The sequence below is a fragment of the Nothobranchius furzeri genome, chromosome 19, assembly GCF_043380555.1.
Source record: "Nothobranchius furzeri strain GRZ-AD chromosome 19, NfurGRZ-RIMD1, whole genome shotgun sequence".
NCBI lineage: Eukaryota > Metazoa > Chordata > Actinopteri > Cyprinodontiformes > Nothobranchiidae > Nothobranchius > Nothobranchius furzeri.
Window position 1 is genome coordinate 12,076,055 of NC_091759.1, and position 25,245 is coordinate 12,101,299.

General features: G+C 39.9%; 1 protein-coding gene across 4 annotated transcripts in view; it reads right to left on the reverse strand.

Annotated features, from left to right (window-relative positions):
* LOC107394420 (collagen alpha-1(XIV) chain) overlaps nt 1-25,245 on the reverse strand; it is a 260,498-nt gene that overhangs the window by 168,814 nt on the left and 66,439 nt on the right. For all 4 annotated transcript variants that reach the window (XM_054744996.2, XM_054744994.2, XM_054744993.2 and 1 more), the window contains 2 exons: nt 10,819-10,977; nt 8,315-8,434 (listed from right to left, as the gene is read on the reverse strand). In XM_054744996.2, coding sequence (XP_054600971.2) covers nt 8,315-8,434; nt 10,819-10,977 — 279 coding nt within the window. The remainder of the gene's footprint in view (nt 1-8,314; nt 8,435-10,818; nt 10,978-25,245) is intronic.

Sequence of the window (25,245 nt, forward strand, 5' to 3'; positions counted from 1 at the left end):
CAAACAAGTTAACCGTACGACCACAATGTTTGGAGTACAGTCATGGATTATAGCTCAAAACGAAGGTATTTTTGTTAGCTGTAAGCCAGTGTGTGTTTCATTTCAATCGGACCTACGGTTCTCTTGCTACAATGCCAGAAATGGAGCAAGGGAGGGTCACTGCTCCTATCTTTCCCCATTATAACTTTTGTGAATTTTTCTGAAAATTTCAAGTCGTACCTCAACTTCTACCTGCGATTTTAGAAAAACCGTAAAAGATATCAAAAAGCCTCTTTAATGTGTTAAACAGGAAAGTCTTGTGAGTTTGTTAAACTTTGAATGAAGTCTCTGAGTTAAAAGGAACCCAGTAGAGTTTTAGGTCAAAAAAGTGATAGGAATTTGCTGAAAATTGACCAATCCCATTCATTTCAATGGGAAAATTTTTGCAGAAAAAGCTTAATAACTCGAAAAATTTTAAAGATATCAATGCCAAAAGTAATAGCCGGAAAGAGCTTAACGAGCTGAACGTTTTGGTATAAAATTGTTGAAATAGCTCAAAATTTGAAGGAGAAGAAGCGGTTCAAAAAGTGTACGGAAGCAGAATAAGAAGAAGAAGAACTAGAAAAATTGCATTTATTGCACAAATGCTGTTTGAATGCTGGGTAGCTGAAACTGTAAGCTGAAGCTGCTGAACAGCTGAACTAAAGCTGCTGAACAGCTTAACTGAAGCTGAAACAAAGCAAAACTGTCCAAATGAGCTGAATGTCTTGAAAGATGTAGAAGCAAAAAGCACCAACAAGCAAATAAAGCACAAAAAGTAAGTGAAGAATAGAGAAAAATAATGCTAAATAGCAAAAAAAAATAAATAAATAAAAATAAAAACCTTTAATCTGTGAACATTGTATAAAAATCTGGACAGCTTAAATATCTAAACACCTGTTATATCAGTTGGACAAGTTTAACTGTTTAATCTTTACATTTAGCTGAACTGTGAAATTAGCAGTATATGCTAAATTTGGTAACTGATTGCTGAAGTTGTTGAACAGCTGAAGTAAGCTGAAACTAAGCTAAACTGTTAAATGAGCTGAATGTAGTGAAAGATGTGAAAGCAAAAAGCACAAAGAAGCAAAAAAGCACAAAAAGTAAGTGAAGAATCAAGAAAACTAATCCTAAATAGCAGAAAACTCAAATCTGTGAACACTGTTTAAAAAATTGGACAGCTAAAATGTGTAAACACTGTTATTTCAGTAGGACTAGTTTAACAGTTTAATTGTTACATTTAGCTGAACTGTGAAATTAGCAGTATATGCTAAAATTGGTAACTGATTGCTGAAGTTGTTGAATAGCTGAAGTAAGCTGAAACTAAGCTAAACTGTTGAATGAGCTGAATGTAGTGAAAGATGTGAAAGCAAAAAGCACAAAGAAGCAAAAAAGCACAAAAAGTAGGTGAAGAATCAAGAAAACTAATCCTAAATAGCAGAAAACTCAAATCTGTGAACACTGTCTAAAAGAATTGGACAGGTAAAATGTCTAAACACCTGTTATTGTAGTAGGACTAGTTCAACAGTTTAATTTTTACATTTAGCTGAACTGTGAAATTAGCATCAAATGCTGAATTCAGAAACTATTTGCCTTACGCTGAAACTAAGCAAAACTGTTAAAATGAGCTGAATGTTTTGAAAGATTTAGAAGCAAAAAGCACCAAATTGTAAATAAAGCACAAAAAGTGAAGACCGGACAAATCAATCCTAAACAGCAGAAAACTGAAATCTGAACATTATTCAAAAATCTGGACAGCAAAAAGGTCTAAACACTTGTTGTTTGAGTAGGACTAGTTTAACAGTTTAATTTTTAGTTGAACTATGAAATGAGTAGCATAAGCCGAATTCAGAAACGGATTGCTGAAGTTGTTGAATAGCTGAAGTAAGCTGAAACTAAGCTAAACTGTTAAATGAGCTGAACGTAGTGAAAGATGTGAAAGCAAAAAGCACAAAGAAGCAAAAAAAAAAGGCACAAAAAGTAAGTGAAGAATCAAAAAAACTAATTATAAATAGAAAACTCAAATCTGTGAACACTGTCTAAAAGCATTGGACAGGTAAAATGTCTAAACACCTGTTATTGTAGTAGGACTAGTTCAACAGTTTAATTTTTACATTTAGCTGAACTGTGAAATTAGCATCAAATGCTGAATTCAGAAACTATTTGCTGAAGCTGAAACTAAGCAAAACTGTTAAAATGAGCTGAATGTTTTGAAAGATTTAGAAGCAAAAAGCACCAAAATGTAAATAAAGCACAAAAAGTGAAGACCGGACAAATCAATCCTAAACAGCAGAAAACTGAAATCTGAACATTATTTAAAAATCTGGACAGCAAAAAGGTGTAAACACTTGTTGTTTGAGTAGGACTAGTTTAACAGTTTAATTTTTAGTTGAACTGTGAAATGAGTAGCATAAGCCGAATTCAGAAACGGATTGCTGAAGTTGTTGAATGGCTGAAGTAAGCTGAAACTAAGCTAAACTGTTAAATGAGCTGAACGTAGTGAAAGATGTGAAAGCAAAAAGCACAAAGAAGCAAAAAAAAGCACAAAAAGTAAGTGAAGAATCAAAAAAACTAATTCTAAATAGCAGAAAACTCGAATCTGTGAACACTGTCTAAAAGAATTGGACAGGTAAAATGTCTAAACACCTGTTATTTTAGTAGGACTAGTTCAACAGTTTAATTTTTACATTTAGCTGAACTGTGAAATTAGCATCATATGCTGAATTCAGAAACTAATTGCTGAAGCTGAAACTAAGCAAAACTGTTAAAATGAGCTGAATGTTTTGAAAGATTTAGAAGCAAAAAGCACCAAAATGTAAATAAAGCACAAAAAGTGAAGACCGGACAAATCAATCCTAAACAGCAGAAAACTGAAATCTGAACATTATTTAAAAATCTGGAAGCAAAAAGGTGTAAACACTTGTTGTTTGAGTAGGACTAGTTTAACAGTTTAAATTTTTGTTGAACTGTGAAATGAGTAGCATAAGCCGAATTCAGAAACGGATTGCTGAAGTTGTTGAATAGCTGAAGTAAGCTGAAACTAAGCTAAACTGTTAAATGAGCTGAACGTAGTGAAAGATGTGAAAGCAAAAAGCACAAAGAAGCAAAAAAAAAGCACAAAAAGTAAGTGAAGAATCAAAAAAACTAAATAGAAATAGCAGAAAACTCAAATCTGTGAACACATTCTAAAAGAATTGGACAGGTAAAATGTCTAAACACCTGTTATTGTAGTAGGACTAGTTCAACAGTTTAATTTTTACATTTAGCTGAACTGTGAAATTAGCATCAAATGCTGAATTCAGAAACTATTTGCTGAAGCTGAAACTAAGCAAAACTGTTAAAATGAGCTGAATGTTTTGAAAGATTTAGAAGCAAAAAGCACCAAAATGTAAATAAAGCACAAAAAGTGAAGACCGGACAAATCAATCCTAAACAGCAGAAAACTGAAATCTGAACATTATTTAAAAATCTGGACAGCAAAAAGGTGTAAACACTTGTTGTTTGAGTAGGACTAGTTTAACAGTTTAATTTTTAGTTGAACTGTGAAATGAGTAGCACAAGCCGAATTCAGAAACGGATTGCTGAAGTTGTTGAATAGCTGAAGTAAGCTGAAACTAAGCTAAACTGTTAAATGAGCTGAACGTAGTCAAAGATGTGAAAGCAAAAAGCACAAAGAAGCAGAAAAAAAGCACAAAAAGTAAGTGAAGAATCAAGAAAACTAATCCTAAATAGCAGAAAACAAATCTGTGAAAACTGTTTAAAAAATTGGACAGCTAAAATGTCTAAACACCTGTTATTTCAGTAGGACTAGTTTAACAGTTTAATTTTTACATTTAGCTGAACTGTGAAATAAGCATCATATGCTGAATTCAGAAACTAATTGCTGAAGCTGAAACTAAGCAAAACTGTTCAAATGAGCTGACTAGCGTTAAAATGTCAGCTATGCTGCTACTTTAGTTTTAATTGTATGGGGTTGGTTGGTTGGTTGGTTGGTTGGTTGGTTGGTTGGTTGGATGGATGGATGGTTGGTTGGATGGATGGATGGATGGTTGGTCTGTTGGTCGGTTGGATGGATGGTTGGATGGTTGGTTGGTTGGTTGGTTGGGATGGATGGATGGATGGATGGATGGATGGATGGTTGGTCTGTTGGTCTGTTGGATGGATGGATGGATGGTTGGATGGATGGTTGGATGGTTGGTTGGTTGGTTGGTTGGATGGATGGATGGATGGATGGATGGATGGTTGGTTGGTTGGATGGATGGATGGATGGATGGAAGGATGGATGGATGGTTGGTCTGTTGGTTAGTTGGTTGGTTGCTTGGATGGATGGAGGGATGGAGGGATTGAAGGATGGATGGATGGATGAATGGATGGTTGGTCTGTTGGTCGGTTGGATGGATGGATGGATGGTTGGATGGATGGTTGGTTGGTTGGTTGGATGGATGGATGGATGGATGGATGCAGGGATAGGACGGATGGATGGATGGTTGGCTGGATGGATGGATGGATGGATGGATGGATGGATGGTTGGTTGGTTGGTTGGTTGGTTGGTTGGATGGATGGATTCCTTAGGCCTAGCCGATCGATTTGATGCCTCACATGCGTGGGTGTGTAATTCCATTTAGCCGGAAGATGATTGACCTCTCTCAACCAATCAGGGAGCTGGGAGGGAGCGGGGCACTTTCCCACCTTCTGACGGTCAATCAAATTGAACATGTTTCTAGTTTGAAGTACAAATGGTTAAAAAAAATCAAAAACAGGAGTCTGTTATTGGCTAAACATTCAGCTTTTTAATATTCATTCCTATGAGACTTGATTAAAGTGATATGTAGCTTCTTGTGTTGCCATGGTAACAGATAACGCATTTAAAATTTAATACAAGATTCCTGAGACCAAACTGGTCGATTTGATGTGTCATTTGTGTGGGTGCTGGATCCCGATTGGACAGAAAATGGTTGAACACTCTCAACCAATCAGAGAGCAGCACTGTTTTCCCGCCTTTTCCCCCTGGCTGTTGGAGGCCTGCAGCTGTACTCCTGTTAATGAAAGAAGCCTTAAAATCTGTCCTTCAGAAGTGAAATTGGACCTGTCAAACTTCTCATCACCATTCGAAAAGTACTGCACCGATTTGAAAAATTCAAAAAGCGTGAGTGGCAGAAGACTTTGATGATCATCTGTGCCGATTTGTATGTGCCTACCATGAATTGTCTAGAAGCTATGACGAGAAACTTTTAGCTGTGTGAAGCCGAACTGAGGAGAAAATCTCTCTTCCTTTAACATGGGTTTCAATGAGACAGATTCTGGCTCTCTCCTCCTTCTGAGGCTTGTAGGGAAAGAACGGTAACACTTACAGAGAAAATGAAACCCATTCTGAAAAGCTGACAAAAATTCCTACTTTTTGAGTTATAATTTGTTTTGGTAGTCCAAACGGTCTGGGGGTAGTAAAGAGTTGTTCACAGAAGATGTGAAGTTCAAAAGTTAGAGTGCGGAATCTTCAGTTTACAGTGGGGAGAGACATTTTTTAAAATTTGAATTTTCTCAAACAAATGAACCGTACGACCACAATCTTTGGAGTACAGTCATGACTTATAGCTCAAAACGAAGGTATTTTTGTTAGCTGTAAGCCAGTGTGTGTTTCATTTCATTTGGACCTACGGTTCTCTTGCTACAATGCCAGAAATGGAGCAAGGGAGGGTCACTGCTCCTATCTTTCCCCATTATAACTTTTGTGATTTTTTCTGAAAATTTCAAGTCGTACCTCAACTTCTACCTGCGATTTTAGAAAAACCGTAAAAGATATCAAAAAGCCTCTTTAATATGTTAAACAGGAAAGTCTTGTGAGTTTGCTGAACTTTGAATGAAGTCTCTGAGTTAAAAGGAACCCAGTAGAGTTTTAGGTCAAAAAAGTGATAGGAATTTGCTGAAAATTGACCAATCCCATTCATTTCAATGGGAAAATTTTTGCAGAAAAAGCTTAATAACTCGAAAAATTTGAAAGATATCAATTCCAAAAGTAATAGCCGGAAAGAGCTTAACGAGCTGAACGTTTTGGTATAAAATAGTTGAAATAGCTCAAAATTTGAAGGAGAAGAAGCGTTTCAAAAAGTGTACGGAAGCAGAATAAGAAGAAGAAGAATAAAGAGAAACAGGAAAACAATAGTTTGAATGCTTAACAGCATTCAAACAATAAAGAGAAACAGGAAAACAATAGTTTGAATGCTTAACAGCATTCAAACAATAAAGAAAAACAGGAAAACAATAGTTTGAATGCTTAACAGCATTCAAACAATTAAATAGAAGCCGTGTTGGATGTGGGAGAATATAATGTGTTAGTCAGGCCAACTTCTAGTAAATACATATCTTAATGAGGGAATGGCTCTGCTTTGTCGTGTGAAAGAAGAGCCCGGAAGGACAAAACCATTTATTTTCTGGTGCATGGACATGCCAACCCCTCACTAGTGGTCACACTGTTTGGATTTGTGACCGGAAGAAGAAGTGAAAGACGTAGGGCTGCTGCTTTGGTGCGTGTTTCGGGCATTGGACAAGGATACCTCCTGGCTGCCTTCCACTTAAGCTTTTCTACGCACAAACTGAGAAGAGACCTTGGAATAGACCCAAACTTTACATGAGGGATTATTTATCCTCTCTGGCTTGCGAACACCCTCCAAAGGAACTGGACGGTGTTGTTGGCAAGAAGGATTCTTGGACTTAAATCCTGGACCTGCTACCTCAGAGACCTCTAATTTGAAAAATGCATTAATGGATAAACTCAAATTTATTTATTCATAGCTCATAATAAGAGACAGTGTGCAGACTCGGGTAAAAATGCTGTTTCCCAGTGTTGTCCAAGCTTTGACAGGGCAGGAAGGTGAATAGGACATGGGCTCGATGGGTGAGATTTTTGCTCTGGTTCTTCTTCTGATGGAGTCAATAGCCGTGTTTCCACTATTGGAGTTCAGGGAAACTTCTAGGAGGGAAAAGTGATACGATGACTGGCCGTTGCAGCTGTTGTGATCGGCGCCAAAGGTCATCCACAAACGTTATTAGAATTTAATAGGTTTTATTCTGTCAAATAATCCATGATTTAATCAACTCGGTTGGCTGGGAGAGTGTGATGTAAAAGTTGCCGTTTAGTGACCAGAAGAAGCGCTGTACTTTACGTCGCTCCATGAGACGTCAGAGCACCGTGAAGTACAGAGTTGTGGAGGAAATTCCACCACCTTTTTCAGCATCGGGAGTTCAGAAAAGCTGATTTAAAAAAAACGTGAACATTGCTTATTTTCTTTCCCTTCTATTCTGCTTCAACAGCAATTCTTCCAATTTCAGAAAATTTTAAGTGCCAGTTGTTTTGGTGACAGCTGCCAATTCCATGTCCTGCTGTGTTACAACCAATCAGCAACTCTACCGGACCACTTCGAGCATGTACCCCAGTTCAGGAACTCCGCTGGGTCCTGAAATGGATCGAAAATTGGAAACGGAGGCACGGGCATGCCTTCAAGTTCTGGTAAATATACCCTGAAGGCCTGATGTCCTCCGGAGAAGGGGGACTACTGTCTACGAAGCAGATCCAACCACTCTTCATAGCACCTTTTGTCAGCCTCAGAGCAGTTCCAATAGTGCTACAAACGATCAATATGACCTCCAACTCACACCAGCAGAAGGAAATTAACAGAGAAACCAGCATTTTTCAGCCTCCTCACAAACAGAGTCATTTGTTAGACTTTTTAATTATGCCGGCTGTGTCCACGACTCATGCAAGATCAGCGAGAACATATTTAGCTGTTTTCACCAGCTGCACTGCTTCTCTAACGTGGGGGAGGGAAAAGTGTGAGCTATCCTTTTGAATCCCACTACCACCTTTCGTTGTTGTCACATTGGGCTGTTTGCAAGCACTTGTACATCCAAAACACTGCAGCACACGCTTCCACCATGAAGCAGCAGTACAAAGAGGAGAAGCGGAGAAGTATTTAAAGCTTGATCACAAATGCACAATTTGATGTCTCAAATTGAAAAGAAGCAAAACAGACAGTCCTTCGATTATTTTGTCATTTCCTTCCATAAACCCTTATAGAAACATTTACCAATCGCTGCTGACCGTCCGATTCGCTCGGTTGTCTTATTTGCTGGGGGTGATTTGTAAGGTTGCAATTCCATAAAAACCAACCTGAAATGCACTGAAGTGAATTTAATTAACTGAAGGCTAAAGTCTAACAACACCGCCGAGTGTCTTCTTTTGTGACTGTGTCTATGTAGATAAGCTCAGCATCTGAAGGGTAGATTTAGACTTTCCCTGTACCTGTTAGCGTGTTCCCTCCTTTATACGGCAGGTTTTTCACAGCATCTATCACAGCCTCTTTGGTGGTGTGGGCATTGAGATGCCATTCGATCCGGGGGTCACCGCTGTACTGAGCCAGACCTGCACAGGTGAACAGCAGCAGGGTTTAGTAGGATTCATAAAAATGTTGTCTAGAAACATGTTTTTAATCAAAGTAAGTAAGTAAGTAAGTAAAAGTTTATTTACTTACTTACTAGAAACATGTTTTTAATCAAAGATGCAATTTGTAAGAAAAGTATTATTATTACACATACACATCCGTTGTTTGTAAAAGCACATGTCATGAAATTTTATGATTTTCTATACTATAAAATAATACAAATAATGTATAAAGCAAAATTAAAATTACTTCTGCTAATTATGCAAAGTTTTTTTTTCTTCTGTAGAAACAAAGAATGATTTTAGAGATAAAAGTTACTGTTCCTTTGGCAAAAAAAAATTTAAAAGGAAATCTATATCTGTGGTGAATAATGCCAGTGTAAATTTACGAACTTGTGGTACATTTCTGCTGTTTAAAAGGATGGTTTAGAAGATATTTTTTTCAGGGTTTCAATAGTTTATAAGTTTTGTTGTAAATCCAAGAGTATTGGGGTTTATTAGACTAAATTGTGTATATTTCTCTTCTTTTGCTTTCCTATTTTTTGCTCAAATTTTACAGATTTTATGTGTTAATGGGTAGATTAATTTGTTTAACTGGTTAAAAAGGACAGGCATAAATATAGCAATCTGCTTCTGCCTGAGCCTTTTCAGTCACTTTAAATGTAATGTTTCATTGATTATATTATGCTGATTAATATTTCTGACTGAATAAATCAAATCAAATCAGAATTCAAATTATTATTAGTAGTAGTATTAATCATCACCATCAGTGAGTGAATGAATGAATGAATGAATGAATGAATGAATGAATGAATGTGTTGTAAAGCGCCTTGGGGAGTTGTAGAACTCTAAGAAGGCACTTATACTATATGAATACTTATATTATTATTTTATTATTATTACTATTAATATTATTTTTTAATATTATTTGATAATAATAATTATTATTAATATTAGCTGTACAGCTGTATGAATTAAGAATGACCTCCTGCTGTTAAATGCGGTTACTGCAGTCCATTTTTAAGCAAAAATATTACTCTCACTCCCATTCCTTGAATTTCATCGTTGTTATGGATCAGCACCAGAAGATTCTGGATGACAAGTGAAGACGAGTTATACACAGTAGGATGATAAGGAGATCAATACATTGTCATATCTGGCGTTAGCACTCTTGGGTGTTTTGCGGTAGGGAGCACTTACTACACTTATTATGGTAAAATGTCTCCTGAATTAAGGTTGGTTTATGCTTGACGCGTCCGCGAAGTCCGCACGGCTCTGCGCGGCGAAATTGCGTAATTTTAACAACCACGCCCCTCCACCGCGCCTCCGAACAGCCCAAAATTTCCGCACCGCGCACCTAGGAAATTTTTTAACCATGCAGACGGTCGGACGCGGAAAAACATGGCGGACCGGCAAGAACTAGTATGGCAGAGGTTCGTAAATACAGACATTTGTATGATTCAGCTCTCAGAGATCACCGTGATCAATGTGTTGTTAATAATTCTTGGAGAGAAATAGCTCGCACTGTCAGAAAAGACGAGGACGCTGTTAAAAATGCTGGAATGCCGTGTCGTAAACAGTCATTTTTACTTCTACTAAGGTGTAGTGTTGGATGCATGCCGTAGAGCTCCATGCTGCCCCCTACAGTTTGGGAGAATATTGGCTCACCACAGAGACGAGCTGCATGAACCATAAACGCTGCGAGTTGTGAAGTGCGTTCCATCCGCGAGCCCCATCACCAAGCGGAAAGTGAATGCGTCAAGCATAAACCAAGCTTTACAGGAAGTGCTGTTAGCTGTCTTGCTGCTAGCTTACTGTTATAGTTCTGAACGATTCATTAAAGGAAGTAAAACACCATAGTTGACTCATTGTTGACTCCACACTGTAATATCAAGTTGTTGGTAACGGTAAAAGCAGCTTGAGAGATCTTTAGAGCCGATTATTTGTTTTGTAATTCACAGTTAGCAATGATAGCTTAACATTAGCCTGTATCGTGATTCATCTGATATTTGAGTAAAACAAAAAAAGGCTGTGACTTCTTTAAAGTAAAAAAAAATGACTTCTGGGTCACTCCTGTTTACTGGTTTTTGGTTCATCGCTGGAGCCTTTCGAAGGCCAGTGTTGAATTGTAAATGCATACTCAGTTCTAGTAGTAGTTCTTAGTTCGCTGGGGACAGGGCAACCTCACAAACTCAGAGTGGAAACAGTATCTATGCCCCTCTTTAATTAAAAAGAAAAAGAACTGACAACCCCTCAGTCGGCTGAGAATAAAACCTGTCCAACACGATTGAGACATTAGATGGTTTTGTGATTATTTTACAGTGGAATTCTTACACATTGCACCTTTAAACAAAAAGATTTCTCACCAATTCTGGTCTTGTCAAACTCCACTGAAAAGGCTCTGACGAGATTTTCCAGGAAGGTTCGAACCAGCCTGAAGTTGATTCGTCCGATACTCCAAGAGCCGTCCACCAGAATCACAATGTCGGCTATGGCGGGAGTCTTGCACACGAATCCATCATCGGCTGATAAAAAGCAAAAATAAAAGCACAATTTAACATAATAGTGAGATAAGTGTTAGAATAAACTGAGCAGATGCCTGGGAAGATAAAAACGTTTAAAAATGACATTAATAGAGAGCAATGAGCATTCAGCAGCCTACAGGAACATGTGATAAATCTGCATAGGTAAAAGTAGGACAAAGGTATTTGCAGCTTCTGTTCTAAAGTATTACAAAGTGTTTCATTAATTCTAATTCATTTCAACGCCGTGTAATTAAGCCCCAGAGGAGCAAGGCACTTAGCTTTAGCAGATGAAAAATAACAGCCCACTCTGTTGTTTGTTTCAACTGTTTACTGGGTGATAAAACAGACCAGACTCTAATGAGGCAACAGCAGTTCATTTACAAACGCTCACAAAGCAAACGATGGGAGCTCAAGGCCGACCAAATTAAGAAACAGCTATATTTCTTCCGGCCAGTTATCTTTCCCACACCGCCTGGGTAACCTCAATAAGTTTGGGTCAACGTAGAAAAGAGAAAACCATTCTAAAGGTGGCGTCTTTTTTCATCCAAACAGCCCCGCCAACACAGAATGACTTCAGCGGAGAGAAACACGGCCCGCCGGTTTGGAGTCCGTTTCTGCAGCAGGTGGCACACGATTTCATATCCTTCATGTACAGGAGAGTATTTCAGTCAGGTTGCAACATGTTTCAACATTTCTAAAGGAGGAGAGGGTAGTGTATCAATGTGAGCATGAGTGATTGGAGAGGTGGCAAGGGCATTCTTCAGCAGTCATTCCACTACTGACAGGAACTAAGTGGAATATCACTTCTTACAAGTCTCTGCAGCGTCGGAATGTAAAAGGCCGCACCTGGGTTTAGTCTGTATCTAACACGACTTCACTGGGCAGCTGAGCCTACAGACGCACGAGATTAAACAGGAAAAATAATCAAATCACATTTTAACAGGATTTTCTTCTTGGTTATGTAGAAAATCTGAAAGTTTAAGCTTGTTGTCATAGAGGGGAACATTTTTGACATATTGGCATCTTTTAGGATTTTGTGACACTGGTTTCAAACTTGTCAAGTTGGCATGTGTTGCCTGTTTGCTCTGGCAGAGGATGCAGCATCATTTAAATCTCACCTAGCACAGCAAGTCAGAGGTGAGTGGTAAGAGTTTTGACTGACTGAGGGTGATGAAACGCTCAGAAAGTAACTATTGATTGCACATCTACAACAAATTCTCTTTTGGAGTCATTCTATTTCAACACTGTTGCCACACCTCATCAAAATTTAAAGGAAAACTCTAGCAGTCATAACTGAGCTAATTTTACAGACCTTGAGCTAAAAATTGGTGCAAAAGTCAAAGTTCCATTAGTTGTCACACACACTGATGTGTGTGCGAAATTTGTTCTCCGCATTTGACCCATCCCCTGGGGGAGCGGTGAGCAGCAGACACAGCCGCGCTCGGGAACCATTTGGTGGTTTAACCCCCAATCCAACCCCTTAATGCTGAGTGTCAAGCAGGGAGGCATTGGGTCCCATTTTCTCAAAGTCTTTGGTATGACCCGACCAGGAATCGAACCCTGATCTCCCAGTGTCAGGGCGGACACTCTACCACTAGGCTACTGAGCTGGTTTAATATATTCAAAACATCCTTGAATGTGCAAATGTTTACTTTAAAAAGTTGACTGTTGGAGTCAACCCTATAAATGTGTTAGCAAATATATTTTGATCTAGGGGTGGGAATTGATACGAATCTGGTAACAATGCCAAGAAGACAATAGGATATATTGCGATACTGAAATCCAAATGATGTTTGCTTTTGTTAAGACTGAATTTAATAGGAAAATGCTTCCAAGACACATCCTGTTGTTGCAAGATCTTGTTTGGTTGGCCGGTTCTTCGGTTTTAGTTCCAATGAGATTCAAAATCTCTTTTCCAAGGGAATTCTGGCCAAGGTGGCAGTTAGAAACAGGGTCAGAGAGGAAAATACAAAATTAAAACAAATAACATGCTTCACTGAGACAATTTACAAAACTCCTGAGGTGTAGACTCGAGTCACATGACTTGGACTCGAGTCAGAATCGAGTCATTATTTTAATGACTTCTGACTTGACTTGATAAAATCTATAAAGACTTACGACTTGACTCGGACTTGAACGGCAATGATTTGCGACTTGAATCCACTTGCATCTGTTGACTTGATGATGACTTGAGCATATTTGATATTTTAGCACAAAAGTGGCCCGACATGGACAAAAATCATTCTTGGTTCTGGGTGTGATCTTGTACTGCTGAATGCAGCAGCACTTTGTTTATAATCAAGTTCAGTTGCACTTTCTGCTTGTTTGAGCAAAACAAATGAAGCTTTAAGAAGCTTTCTGGAATTTATTCATCATCATTGTCATTAAAGTTGGACAGATGACTTGATTATGACTTGAAAATTATAAGTTAAGGACTTGGGACTTCCACTTTATTGACTTTGGACTCGACTTGGACTTGGTTGTTTTTGACTTAGACTTGACTGGAGACTTGACTGGAAAGACTTGACTGGAAAGACTCGTGACTTGCAAAGCAGTGACTTGGTCAGACCTTGGTTTTCTTTTTCTGTAGATTCATGTGAACAATTGTTTTGAAACTGTCTTTTTATGTAGCAACTAGCAAGGTGAAGATAGAACGACCTGCATAAAGAACAGTTTTTTTTTCTTTCAAATTTGTTAATGTGAGCAAATGTGATTTATTAACTGAATTGGGGCTGGACTAGATAAGCTTTTGCTTCTTCCAGTTCCCTCTCAAATGGTTTTATGTTATTGTATGTTTTGTATTGTTTCATTCAACAGCATATGTTTATCGTATTCCTCATTTAAAAAAAAAATAAATTGTATGCACCAGGAATATGGGGGAGTGCATATGCAACTTCATGTTTTCGATGGTTTGAGATAAATAAATAAATAAATAAAAATAAAATAACCTCTGCAAAACTCAGCATCATCTAAACAAGCTCACTTGTAGCATGCCATTACAACACACGAGTAGCCTTTACCTGGCTTTAAACTGTGATCTCGTCACTAAATATTCTAAATGGTTCAAATGATTTTAACAGAATGTCTTTGGTTTCTGGAAGAAGTTTCGCACCTTTTCCAAGGAGCTTTGTCAATTCTGACAGGAATATGTGAGAGTGGAGCTTATAAACGTAGTTTAACAAGCTGAAGAAGTTGTTTACAACTTCACTGAAAAGGCTCAGCCTAGCACAAGATGCAGCTCTAAACCTAATTTCAAAACAGTTTCAGTCTAGGGCACACCCTCCTGCATCCAATAATAATAATAATAATAATAAAAACATAACACAATAGGCCCTAACAACATCAATGACTCATCGGGTTGATTTTTCCATATTCTAGTCACCATTGACAAAGCTCCTCGGATGTTAAGCAAAACATGGTAAATGGCCTGTATATGATATAGCGCCTTCTAGAGTCCTGGAACCTCCTGAAGGCGCTTTACAACACAATCAGTCATTCACCCATTCACACACACATTCACACACTGGTGGGGATGAGCTACGATGTAGCCACAGCTGCCCTGGGGCACACTGACAAAGGCGAGGCTGCCGAGCACTGGCGCCACCGGTCCCTCCGACCACCACCAGCAGGCAACATTGGTTAAGTGTCTTGCCCAAGGACACAACGACAGCGGCAGACTGAGCGGGGCTCGAACCTGCAACCTTACGATTGTGAGGCAGCAGTAGCTCAGGTGGTAGAGCGGGTTGCCGCCAGGGGTATCCTGCTGTCCGTAAGACACTTCACCCAACTTGCCTGTGTTAGTGGTGGTCAGAGGGGCCGACGGCGCCAAATGGCAGCCTCGCCTCTGTCAGACCTCCCCAGGGCAGCTGTGGCTACAAGTAGCTTACCATCACTAGCAGTGTGTGTGAAAAAGCGTCTTTGGGTGTCTAGAAAAGCGCTATATAAGTTCAATGATTATTATTATTATTTAACTCCTGTGCCACCGTCGCTCCACATCTTCAAAACATCTTCAAGAAACCAAAGAAGTTCAGCTGCCTTCATATGAACCTTGGGACCACCATGACCAGGATGACTGACAACCTTCACCAGCACTGGGAATATTGTAATTTGATCCAATTCTACAAACCAAACCAGGTTGAAGGAGAAAAAACATAAAATTAACTTTTACAAAAGCTGCTCGAGCATGAGGGACTTCAGATTTATTGGGAGAAACGACATAAAGAACTTGAATGAGGTTAAATATTTTTTTACTAAACATGATAATAATTTGATAACAGTTAGATATCAGTCATGACATCTGGCAGGCAAAATTCATTCCTTTAATGTTTAATGTTCCAATTTCTGTTGAAGAACATGAGAGTACCGCGGTCTTTATACTCATCTATCACTGGGCCAACAAACCGCCAAGTGCATGATGCACACACTTGCTCCTATGTTCCATTTCTAGTAAATAATTGATCAAGTTGGACCGCTCCAAGAAAGTCAAACAAATGGAAAATGCACACAAGCACGAGAACATACAAAATTCACAAACCAAGACTACGATGCAACAGCATCGACCACATCACTGTGCTAGAGTCAGATGATACAATTCTGCCAGAAAAATCAGTTTAGTAAACTTTTACCCAAATGAAATTAGACATGATGTGAATCTGCTTCGATACCAACGAATGAGGACAACTTTTAAAATATGCAACAGCACAAATACCTATTTTAGAGTCTCTTTGTTCTTAATATGAAAAAGTACAGAGCAGCAAACCCTCCGCCTACAAAACGTTTGCCTCTAATGTCTTTCAAAATTAAAGACTTATCAGTAAATAAAGAGATACGACATGGAAATACACAAAATCCCTGAAATTAAGATCTTGTGAAGAGGAAGGCCTTAAACCGACTTAATGACAGAAAGGTAGGATGTTTGGTGGTTGACGCAGGAAGAAAAACTGAGATTAAACAGCCCTTTAGAGCACAGAGTGAAAGAAACGGCTTCCTTTTAATAGCAAGTCTGGGAAAAGAGAAGCACCTGGACAGACGGATAAAAAAGGGAAAGAGAAGAAAGGAAGTAGGGGTCTAGGTGCAGACGCTCGTATATTATAGGGTGTAACTGCACAAGTATGTCTGTTTCAAATAACAAGGTTGTGACTCGTTCTGCTTGATCTCCTAATGCTCCCTCTGGCATGTGTGTTTTCATTTTTCTTATTCTGTGTAAGCGTGCTGCACCAGCGGCCCTGCACTTACGCCATAATTAGGCCCATTCAGTTTCATTACTTATGCCGCAACTCCGAGGGTGCTAAAGTAAAAAGTTCAAAGCAGCGGAGAAGAGTTCATGTGAAAAATGAGGGTTTACTGGGAAACATTTTACCAGTGGACGCAAATCATATAAGCAGTTCAATGAACTCTGGGTGTAAGCATTTCTGAATTTTAGATGATTGCGTTTCCTCAAACTGGGATTTTCTTGGACTTTGTTCATACGTAGGTAAGACTGATGATGAAGTGTCTGTGAAGGTTCTCAGTCATCCAGGTCATTGTAGTCTAATGAGCTTTGAAAGAAAAGCGTCTGGACTTCTTTGAGTTGCTTGAAGACACCAACTGTCTGCCATCTATAATCCAGTTTTGAGATCCCTTCCCAGATGCCTCAACGCCCACGCATATCCTGGGCCATCTGACCTCAGGAAGTCACATGATAGGGTGGGGCCAGGCTTCACAATGAGCTCACCCGAAACTCTGGCTGAATAGGACCCACACCCACCCTCACACCTTGGCTCATGTGTTTATGTAGAAGATCATCGGGGGTCTTTTGTTCCCTCTTCGGGGGGAAACTCCCACTGGGTTTAAATCTGGGACTCTCCACCATTTGACCTTAGAACTGAAGAAGCCTCTCTGATGAGAGGTGAAACGTCTTCAAGCAACTCAAAGAAGTCCAGACTCTTTTCTTTCAAAGCTCATTAGACTGATGATGAAGACAAATACTTTTTTCAGGTGGAGAAAATGTGTTTTTCATTTTGGAACAAGCCTAATCTGTTAAGAATTCAATCAAACAGAGGTACTGTGTCAAAACTGAATTACAGGCTCATATGAAGAGATTTTAATAAAGCCAGGACGACATCTAGATAAGTACATTTGCTTGTTTTTCAAAGAAATAGTTTCAAAAGGATACAGCTTTTAGATCCCTATAGGACCAGACTCAGAGTTTGGTCTGCACTGCCGGCAGTAAGTCGAGCTTGTTCCCGATGAGTTGGACTTCACCAAGGCCGCCCTTTGTCACAGAGTCTGTTAACTTTTATAGGTCCAGGTGCAGCCAAGGTGTTGAGGAGATCCGTTTTGGTGGCCTGAGGACCAGGTCTCTGCTTTTTGCAGATGATGTGGTCCTGTTGGCTTCATCAGAACATGATCTCCAGCTTTGGCTAGAGCAATTCGCAGCCGAGTGTGAAGCAGCTGGGATGAGATCAGCTACTCTGAATTCATAACCATTGTCTTGAGTCAGAAAAGGCTAGAATGCCTTCTCCAGGTCGGGGACGAGATCCTGCCTCAAGAGGAGGAGCATCATCCTCAGTTTCTCAGGGTCTTGTTCACGAGTGAGGAAAAGATGGAGCGGAAGATAGATAGGTGGATTGGTGCTGCGTCTGAAGTGACGCGTATGTTGTACCAGTCTGTTGTGGTGAAGAGAGCTGAGCCGGAAGGCGAAGTTCTTGATTTACCGGTCAATCTACATTCCTACCTTCACCTGTGGTCAATAGTTTGGGTAATGATCACAGACGCAAGCGGCCGAAATGACATTTCTCCTAAGGGTGGCTGGTTCCTCAGAGACAGAGCGAGAAGCTCGGTCATCCAGGAGGAGCTTGGAATAGATCTGCTGCTTCTCCATATCAAAAGGAGTTAGTTGAGGTGGCTCGGGCATCTGGTTAGGTGTGGTTTTTCAGGCATGTTCAACCAGGAGAAGACCTAAAGGAAGACCCAATACACGCTGGAGAGACTATGTTTCTCAGCTGGTTAGCCTCGGGATTCCCCCGGAGGAGCTGGCCCAAGTGGCTGGGGAGACGGAAGTCTGGGCCTCTCTGCTTAGACTGCTGTCCCCGCGGCAGAGTAGCAAAATACAATGGATCGATGGATGGAGCTTTGGAAGGAGTTTGATAGAAAACAACAGAGTCACAATTTGAAAAGTTAGCACATGATGAAACCTAACCCTAAACTGGTATAATTAGTCTATGGGTATGACAACTTTCCTTGCTGCTGTGCTTTCAAATCCAAGTTAGACACTTTTTTTTTTTTACTTTTCTAATTTAATCACACATGAGCAACACTGTGATTAACTTGAGTCGCTTCACTTCAGAAGACACTTCACTTGTCAGCTGCTCTAAACGGGTTCAAATATCCCTCTGGGACAAACGCAGGTCTGCAGGAAAGAAAAAAAACGTGTGCAGAGGGAAGAGAAAAGGAGAGAAACTATGAGGAAGGGAACGGAAACCGAAAATGTGAGATCTGCTGACAGATTCTTTAACCAGAGAGTCATTAACAAAAGGGTCCCTCGGGCTGTTTCTGCACAGGTTAAAGAGTCAAAAAGGCACAAGTCAGAAGCACGTCCCGAGACAGTTAATGTCAGGAGTAATAAAGACATGGGGAGGCTCAAGTCGAGTAAATAACTGTATTATAATTCCTCTTTTCTGTTTACTAGTTTGACTACATTTGACTACATATTCATGGCTTCAACAGAGACGACAGGTAAGTACAGGTAGAGGCAGGATGCCACAGCTGCAGACGTTTTTCTCCTCTGTCAGTGAGCCCCAGAGCAGCTGTGGCTACAATGTAGCTCATCCCCACGAGGGTGTGAATGTGTGTGTAAAAGGGCGAATGATACACAGCAGTGTAAAGTGCTTTGGAGTCCTCTGACTCAGAAAGGCACTATACAAGTGCGGGTCATTTACCATTTATCATAAATGTCAGGCTAAAAAGCTCAAATCTGCTGATCGGTGAATGAAACAAGCAACTGGGACCGCAAATCTCTCTCTTGACTGGATGATTGAATTTCCATGCTTTTATTTATCAGCGACGGTGTTTTGGGTAAAACCAAAGTTTTGGAGCTCACTGTAAGTCTCATAAAGTCCCGGATGAGTGCAGAGTAAAAAAAATACATGAATGGAAGCAAAGAAAAAAGAAAAAGCTTGAAGCGACAAGAGAAAAAAACGCAGCTCAGCTAATACCAGCGATGTCAAAGGTGGCGTATGACACCTCAGGGCTCGTGGCCGTATATCCATGAACATTCAGGCTAATTTACACGACATCCAGTCAAAAGGTCAGCCGCTTCGGAGTCCATCACTCCACCGTGGCACGAAAGCACGTGAAAGGAATTACATTTTCTACTCTTGTGGATTCCACTTGTGTACAGGGCAAGGCTGATAACATGATTTATACTGACCGCTTATTTTTTACACGTTTTATTTATTAACAAATTTTGATTAAAACTGTTGCTAAACATTTGTTTTTTGAGAGAGCGGAATAAAAAAAAACACCTGCATAATCGTGACTTGCAATGAAAGTGCAAAAACGCTCCAGAATGTGACAAACCTTTCAAGGAAGAGACCATTAATTTCCGTAGATTGTTGTTGCACATGTGCACCGCAAACAAGACGATTACAAGTTAGAATTTATAACCCGAGTCTGGCACAGAGCTCCAACTTAAACCAATAAAGTCGCTGTTCCTGCAATGTTTTCAGGTTGCAAGATTTCGGTATGACAGAATAAACTCAGCAGAGAACATTTTAATGAAAATGTAACCAGAAATAAGTGGAAATCAACTCAAAAGCATGCATGTGCAAAAAAAGGTGCAAAAGCACAAATCTAACAATAGTTCCAACTAGCGATGGGTACCGAATTCGGTGCTTTTTAAGGTACCGACCAAACTCCATAGTACCGACTGAGCATCGATTCACGTCATTTGAAACGGTGCCTCGTTTCGGTACCCGTCCTTCAAGACGAGAACTTGCCTAGACAGCTAGGCATGCGCAAGAGCGTTATGTCATCAGTCCCTGCGAGCCAGTTGTAAACAGAGCAGCATGGTAGAAAGAACGCACGCTAAAGCTTGGGTCCACTTCACTAAATGTGATGGGTAACTGGGTGATGATGAAACCAGCGACAACGATCTAAGTGAGACATCCTCATCTTAATCTGCTCCGGTAGTTGAATAAAATGTTTAAGATAACGTTAGCTTGATTTGTTAGCTTCTGTTCCGCTAATGGTGCGTTCGCTTTCTCCTCTGAACTCCGAATTTCCGACTAGAAGAACATGAACGCGCTCTAAAGTTTGGCTTCACTTTACTAAATACGACGGGTGATTGGGTGAAGATGAAACCAGCGACAACGATCTAAGTGTGAGGCATCATCGTTTTAATCTGCTCCAGCAGCTAAATAAACTGTTTAAGCTAACATTAGCTTGATAAGTTAGCTTCCATTGCCACCATTGTTATCAGCTAATGGTGCATTCGCTTTCTCCTCGGAAATTCTAACTTCCCAGTAGGAAAAATCAAATGAAGAAGGACAGCAAAAGGAATGAAGATACACAGTAAATTTAGTTCACAGTAAAGATGTTTGCTTCAGTTTAATTATCAGCTTATAAAACTACAAGGACGATGTTAAAATACAAACAGTTGAATGTTATTTATCGTGATATTTATCAAATATGATTACATATTGAGAAAAATATATATTTTCTTATAAAAGAGAATTAAAATAATAAACACTCAAAAGTATCGAAAATTGGTACCGTTAAGTACCGGTATCGATTCCTAGGTACCGGGAATTAGTACCGAATCGATTCAAATGTCAAAGGTACCCATCCCTAGTTCCAACAGTTTTTACTGTACCAGATATTTTAACTCTGCCATGCAGCATGGTGGGCGATATGTATTCATTCAGGATAGCTACACCTTTAATATTAGATAATGTTACTGCCTTTCATTTTTCACTGCCTCTTTCATGCACCCATGTGCTTACACACTTTAATTGCTTTGCCCTGCAGCCAAAGTCACTTTCAATCTGCCTTCTTCGCTGGTGCTGCTTGTTGAATGGTGAGTGTTACATTGCTGATGCCGTTTCCATTAACTATGCACCAAGAGTCTACAAGGAATGGCGCTTCATTCAGCTACATGAAGCTGTACAACAAATAGAGTAAACACCAACCTTCAGTAGGCCTTACTTTGTCAACTGTGTCTCTGAAATCTTCCTCGATATTAAAAAGTTTGGATTCTCCATTAATGGCATACTCGCTGCTTAAACTGTTGTCCCCATTCACAACCTCCAATTCAAAGTTAGCTTTGAGAATTAAAAAAACTTTCCCAGAAGAAAATGTTTCTTTCCTGAAGAGGCTGAAGAGGCTGAGATACAGTGTGCGGTTTGTGGTAACTACACACAGATTTGACACATTTCCTTTGCAGATACAGTGTTCCGGCTTCCAAATGTGGCTCTGCTTAATAGTAGATAACAGTCACAGGTAAAGTTATCATCTCTTATCAACATGGTGCAATCCTTCCAGGAGAGATTACAGAGTTAAACACCTTAGTTGCTCAAAACATACCTGGGATTGAAAAATATTGGAAATTCAGTCTGAAGGTGTTTTTCCGCAGCGTTCCGACCTGGATCTCTGACACTGCTGAGTGGTCAAAGTGTGATAGCGGTACATTCCACACACCTAAACTGTGCCTCTATATTTGTTCACAAAGGCACTAAATCAGCTCAGTTTGGCAGAAGAAACGTGATTGCATTAACATTATCTGCAGTTTTGAGTGTTTCTCTACAAACAATCTGGTCTTCTCAATTCTTTAAGAACTGAATTTCAGATTGGTACTTCCTCTAAACCACTCCAGAAGATGAATGCACTTCACTCTGTTTCTTGTCCACTTTGGATGATTCAGATCAATATTCAAACTCAAGGTTAGCCCAAGGTCAGACCTTTCTGCAGAGCCTTGATGGTTTTCTCAAATTGTACTCCCATATTCTAAACATCAGTCCAGTGAATACAGGAATCAGCGTGTTCCAATTATAAACCACTTTGCAAAGGAAGACTCATCTAGACGTCCCCAAAACTCAACACTACAAAGAAAGCTTTTACCTTTAGCTCGGTCATTGGCTGAGACCAAAACAACATCATTTGGAGTATTGCCTAGGCAGTCATGTTGGTATTAATGGTTTGCCGCTTATGTTTTTAGTTATGTACTCATAGGATGCATTAAAGAAATAAGGGTTGAAGAGAAAAACATGCCCAACCACTTTATTCTTTACTGCTCCAGATTTTCCAGCAACACAGTTTAATCAAAAGCAAAAGTATTTTACCCAGGTGTAAAATCCTATTGGAAGCATCTGAATCAGCTCTAACATGGCGTCTTACTGGCTTTTCCCATGTTTATCTCTTTTCTAGCCAGAAAACATCCCGTGACACATCATAAAAGTTCCACCCATTCTTCAAAAACAACAGGTTTTTTTGTAAGTTCTGAGCCTAATCTGTGGTCACACATATAAACCAGGAAAATCAAGAATACTCCCTCAAGGTTAATGACGCGTCCTTGCCTCAGTTAGAGGAGTTCAAGTCCTTTGGTGTCTTGTTTAGTGATGCGATGGTACATCACAGAAGTGATGGCAGAATAGGGATCCTAAGTCACGCCCATGTAGATGGACCATGGGTCCCCGGAAGAACGAAAAAATGAATTCAAGTCAACGGGGTTAAAAACGCTATTTTCTAATATCGCTTGTTATGATCCATGGGTTTCACATATGTTGTTCGTGAAATTTAAAGACAAATTTTGATACCAAGAAAGCGCTTATTTTCCAACGGGGGGAAACTTTATTTTAGGTTTTGTGTGAAAATAAGTCCAGGACTACAAATGTGCATCATTAAAGTGACGTCACCGAGCCAGACATGGAGAAGAACAGAGGGAAAATGGCTGTAAGTTCAGCAAACTTCAAATCCGTCTTTCAGGAACAAAGAACCACCAATAATCTGGTCATGTGGTAAGTAGCAGCTACGCTAGGGGAGAGAAGATTATGTGGTGACGTCATATATGCGACGTACCAATGTCCGATTTGTAGCCATGCTAATTACAAACTTTTACAAGCTGATAAATCTCAAAGTATGTGTCTGGCGTGGTCGAAACACCCATCATTAGTTTTTATTTAAGTTGAAGTACAACGTATGTGTGATCCAGGGCGTAAGGTAAAGCGGATTAGAAAATAGCTCTTTCAGCCCCGTTGACTTGCATTCATTTTGTTGTTCTTCCAGGGACCCGTGGGCTGAGCGGAAAGGGAGGAGACTTAGGCTCCTTATGGAGCATGGGATGGACCAGGGGCGACGTTAGGCCCGGCTACTTGGGCTCAAGCCCCGAATGTTTCATGAAAAGCCCCGGATCTTAAACGTGGAAGTAACATGCAGTACCAAAGTCCAACAGAGAGGGAGCAGCTGGCAGTAGTTTGTATACAGCCTGCCTGAGCCTCCACCACTGAAGAAGAAGCCCTTCAGCAGCCGGCTTCTTCTACACTCTCTGCCTGAAACGCATGAGTGAAGATGGACATAAGGACGTTTTTTTAGACCAAAAGTACGACAGAACCCCAGCTTTGATGAGACTGGTGTTGACTCAGGTTTGTGAGTCTTATTTGAACATATCTGTTGTGCTGCTGGTTTGCCTAAAGTTAGCTTATCAGGTAAAGTTGTTGGAGAAAGAAAGGGAATATTTACTATCATCTCACACTAAACACTAACAGGAACAATACTCTGCCCTGAAAATGCTTAATATGTAGCTTCAGATTAAAAATTATGTGGTACAAGACAAACATATATGATGTTGACTAGTGCGTGTCACGTGTGTGTGTGTGCGCGCGTGCGTGTGTGTGTTAAGACCCGGACCTTCTTCAGTCCTAAATCGCCCCTGGGATGGACTGCTGAACTAGAGCTTTGTGTGGCGAAAAACAAGCTGATCTGAAAGAACAAAACAAATTCAGGGACGTTCCAACGCTCACCCATTGTCACAAGAATTGGATTATTACCAAAATAAGGTGATCCTGGAGAGGAGTGGCTAAAGTGAGTTTCCTTGGGTTGCAAAACTCATCCATAGAGATGAGTTTAGGACACTTGCCATACAAGAATTATCCAAAGCAGGGTTGCTGCCCTTCCACACTGAAAATCTTCAGCTGAGATGGTTGGTTACAAAGCCTCCCAAGCACCTCCCTCCACAGGTTTTCCAGGCTCATTCAATTGTGAAGAGACACTGAGGAAGACCTGGAATTTATTGCAGGGATTACATTTCCTCTGTTGACAGGGAATTCCTTGAGATTCCCCACAAGGAACTATAGTATGTAAACAGGGAATGGGATGGTTGGGTCTCGCCGATAGATCGGTTATAAGACATAAGGAAAAGATGCCCTGGTGTGTAAATGGGACTAACATATGGAAAACCAACTGAACTTTTTGGAATAAACAAAAAAATGGGAGAGTTGCAAAAGCAACACATCATACAGCTGAACAAGAATGGTGCAATGGCAGCAAATAACGATGAAAAAAATAGGAAAAGACACCTATCCCAAGTCTCATCATAACAACAGGAGATATGGAGACATGTATACAGACTCTAGAGGGTAATTTCGCATCGCCAGCAGCTCTGACGCATAGTCTTCAAATTGTAAACCTGCCAAACCTCGTCAACTTTTCAGAGATGTGAGCTTGAAACCAACAATCCATCATTTGGAATAAAATCTGTTCTGTCAGCAGTCGTGAAACAGTTTCATAAAGGAAAACTTTTTTGTTTGTTTAAAAGAGGAATCTTTGTCAAAAGCAACGTCTTCACTGCCAAAATACGGTGATGTTTGGTGGCATTTAGGAAAACAAAGTATCACACGAGTTGGAAGTGTAAAGACCGAACAATCCTGCGTGAAATCTGGCTAGAAAATAATATAGTGGCGAATCATTAACATGCAAATGTCCTCCTATTAAAATCCACTTTCACATTAAATCTCACAATATAACATATTCTTCTCACTTTGAAAGACCTTTCCAACAGAAGATGAGAAAATTATGACGTACTGGCGAGCAACATTTTTACAAGTGACAACACCCGACACAGATGTGCAGCTGAGAAAAATACTGTTAACATTATTTCTGAATGTTCTGAAGCCTCTGGAGACTAAATTTACATTTTCCCCCGGTGCGGTAGAAAAGATGCACTTTGTGTACGAGCAAGTGAAAGTGGAAAATAGAAAAAGAAGCAAAAAAAAAAAAAAGAAAAAAAAAAACAAG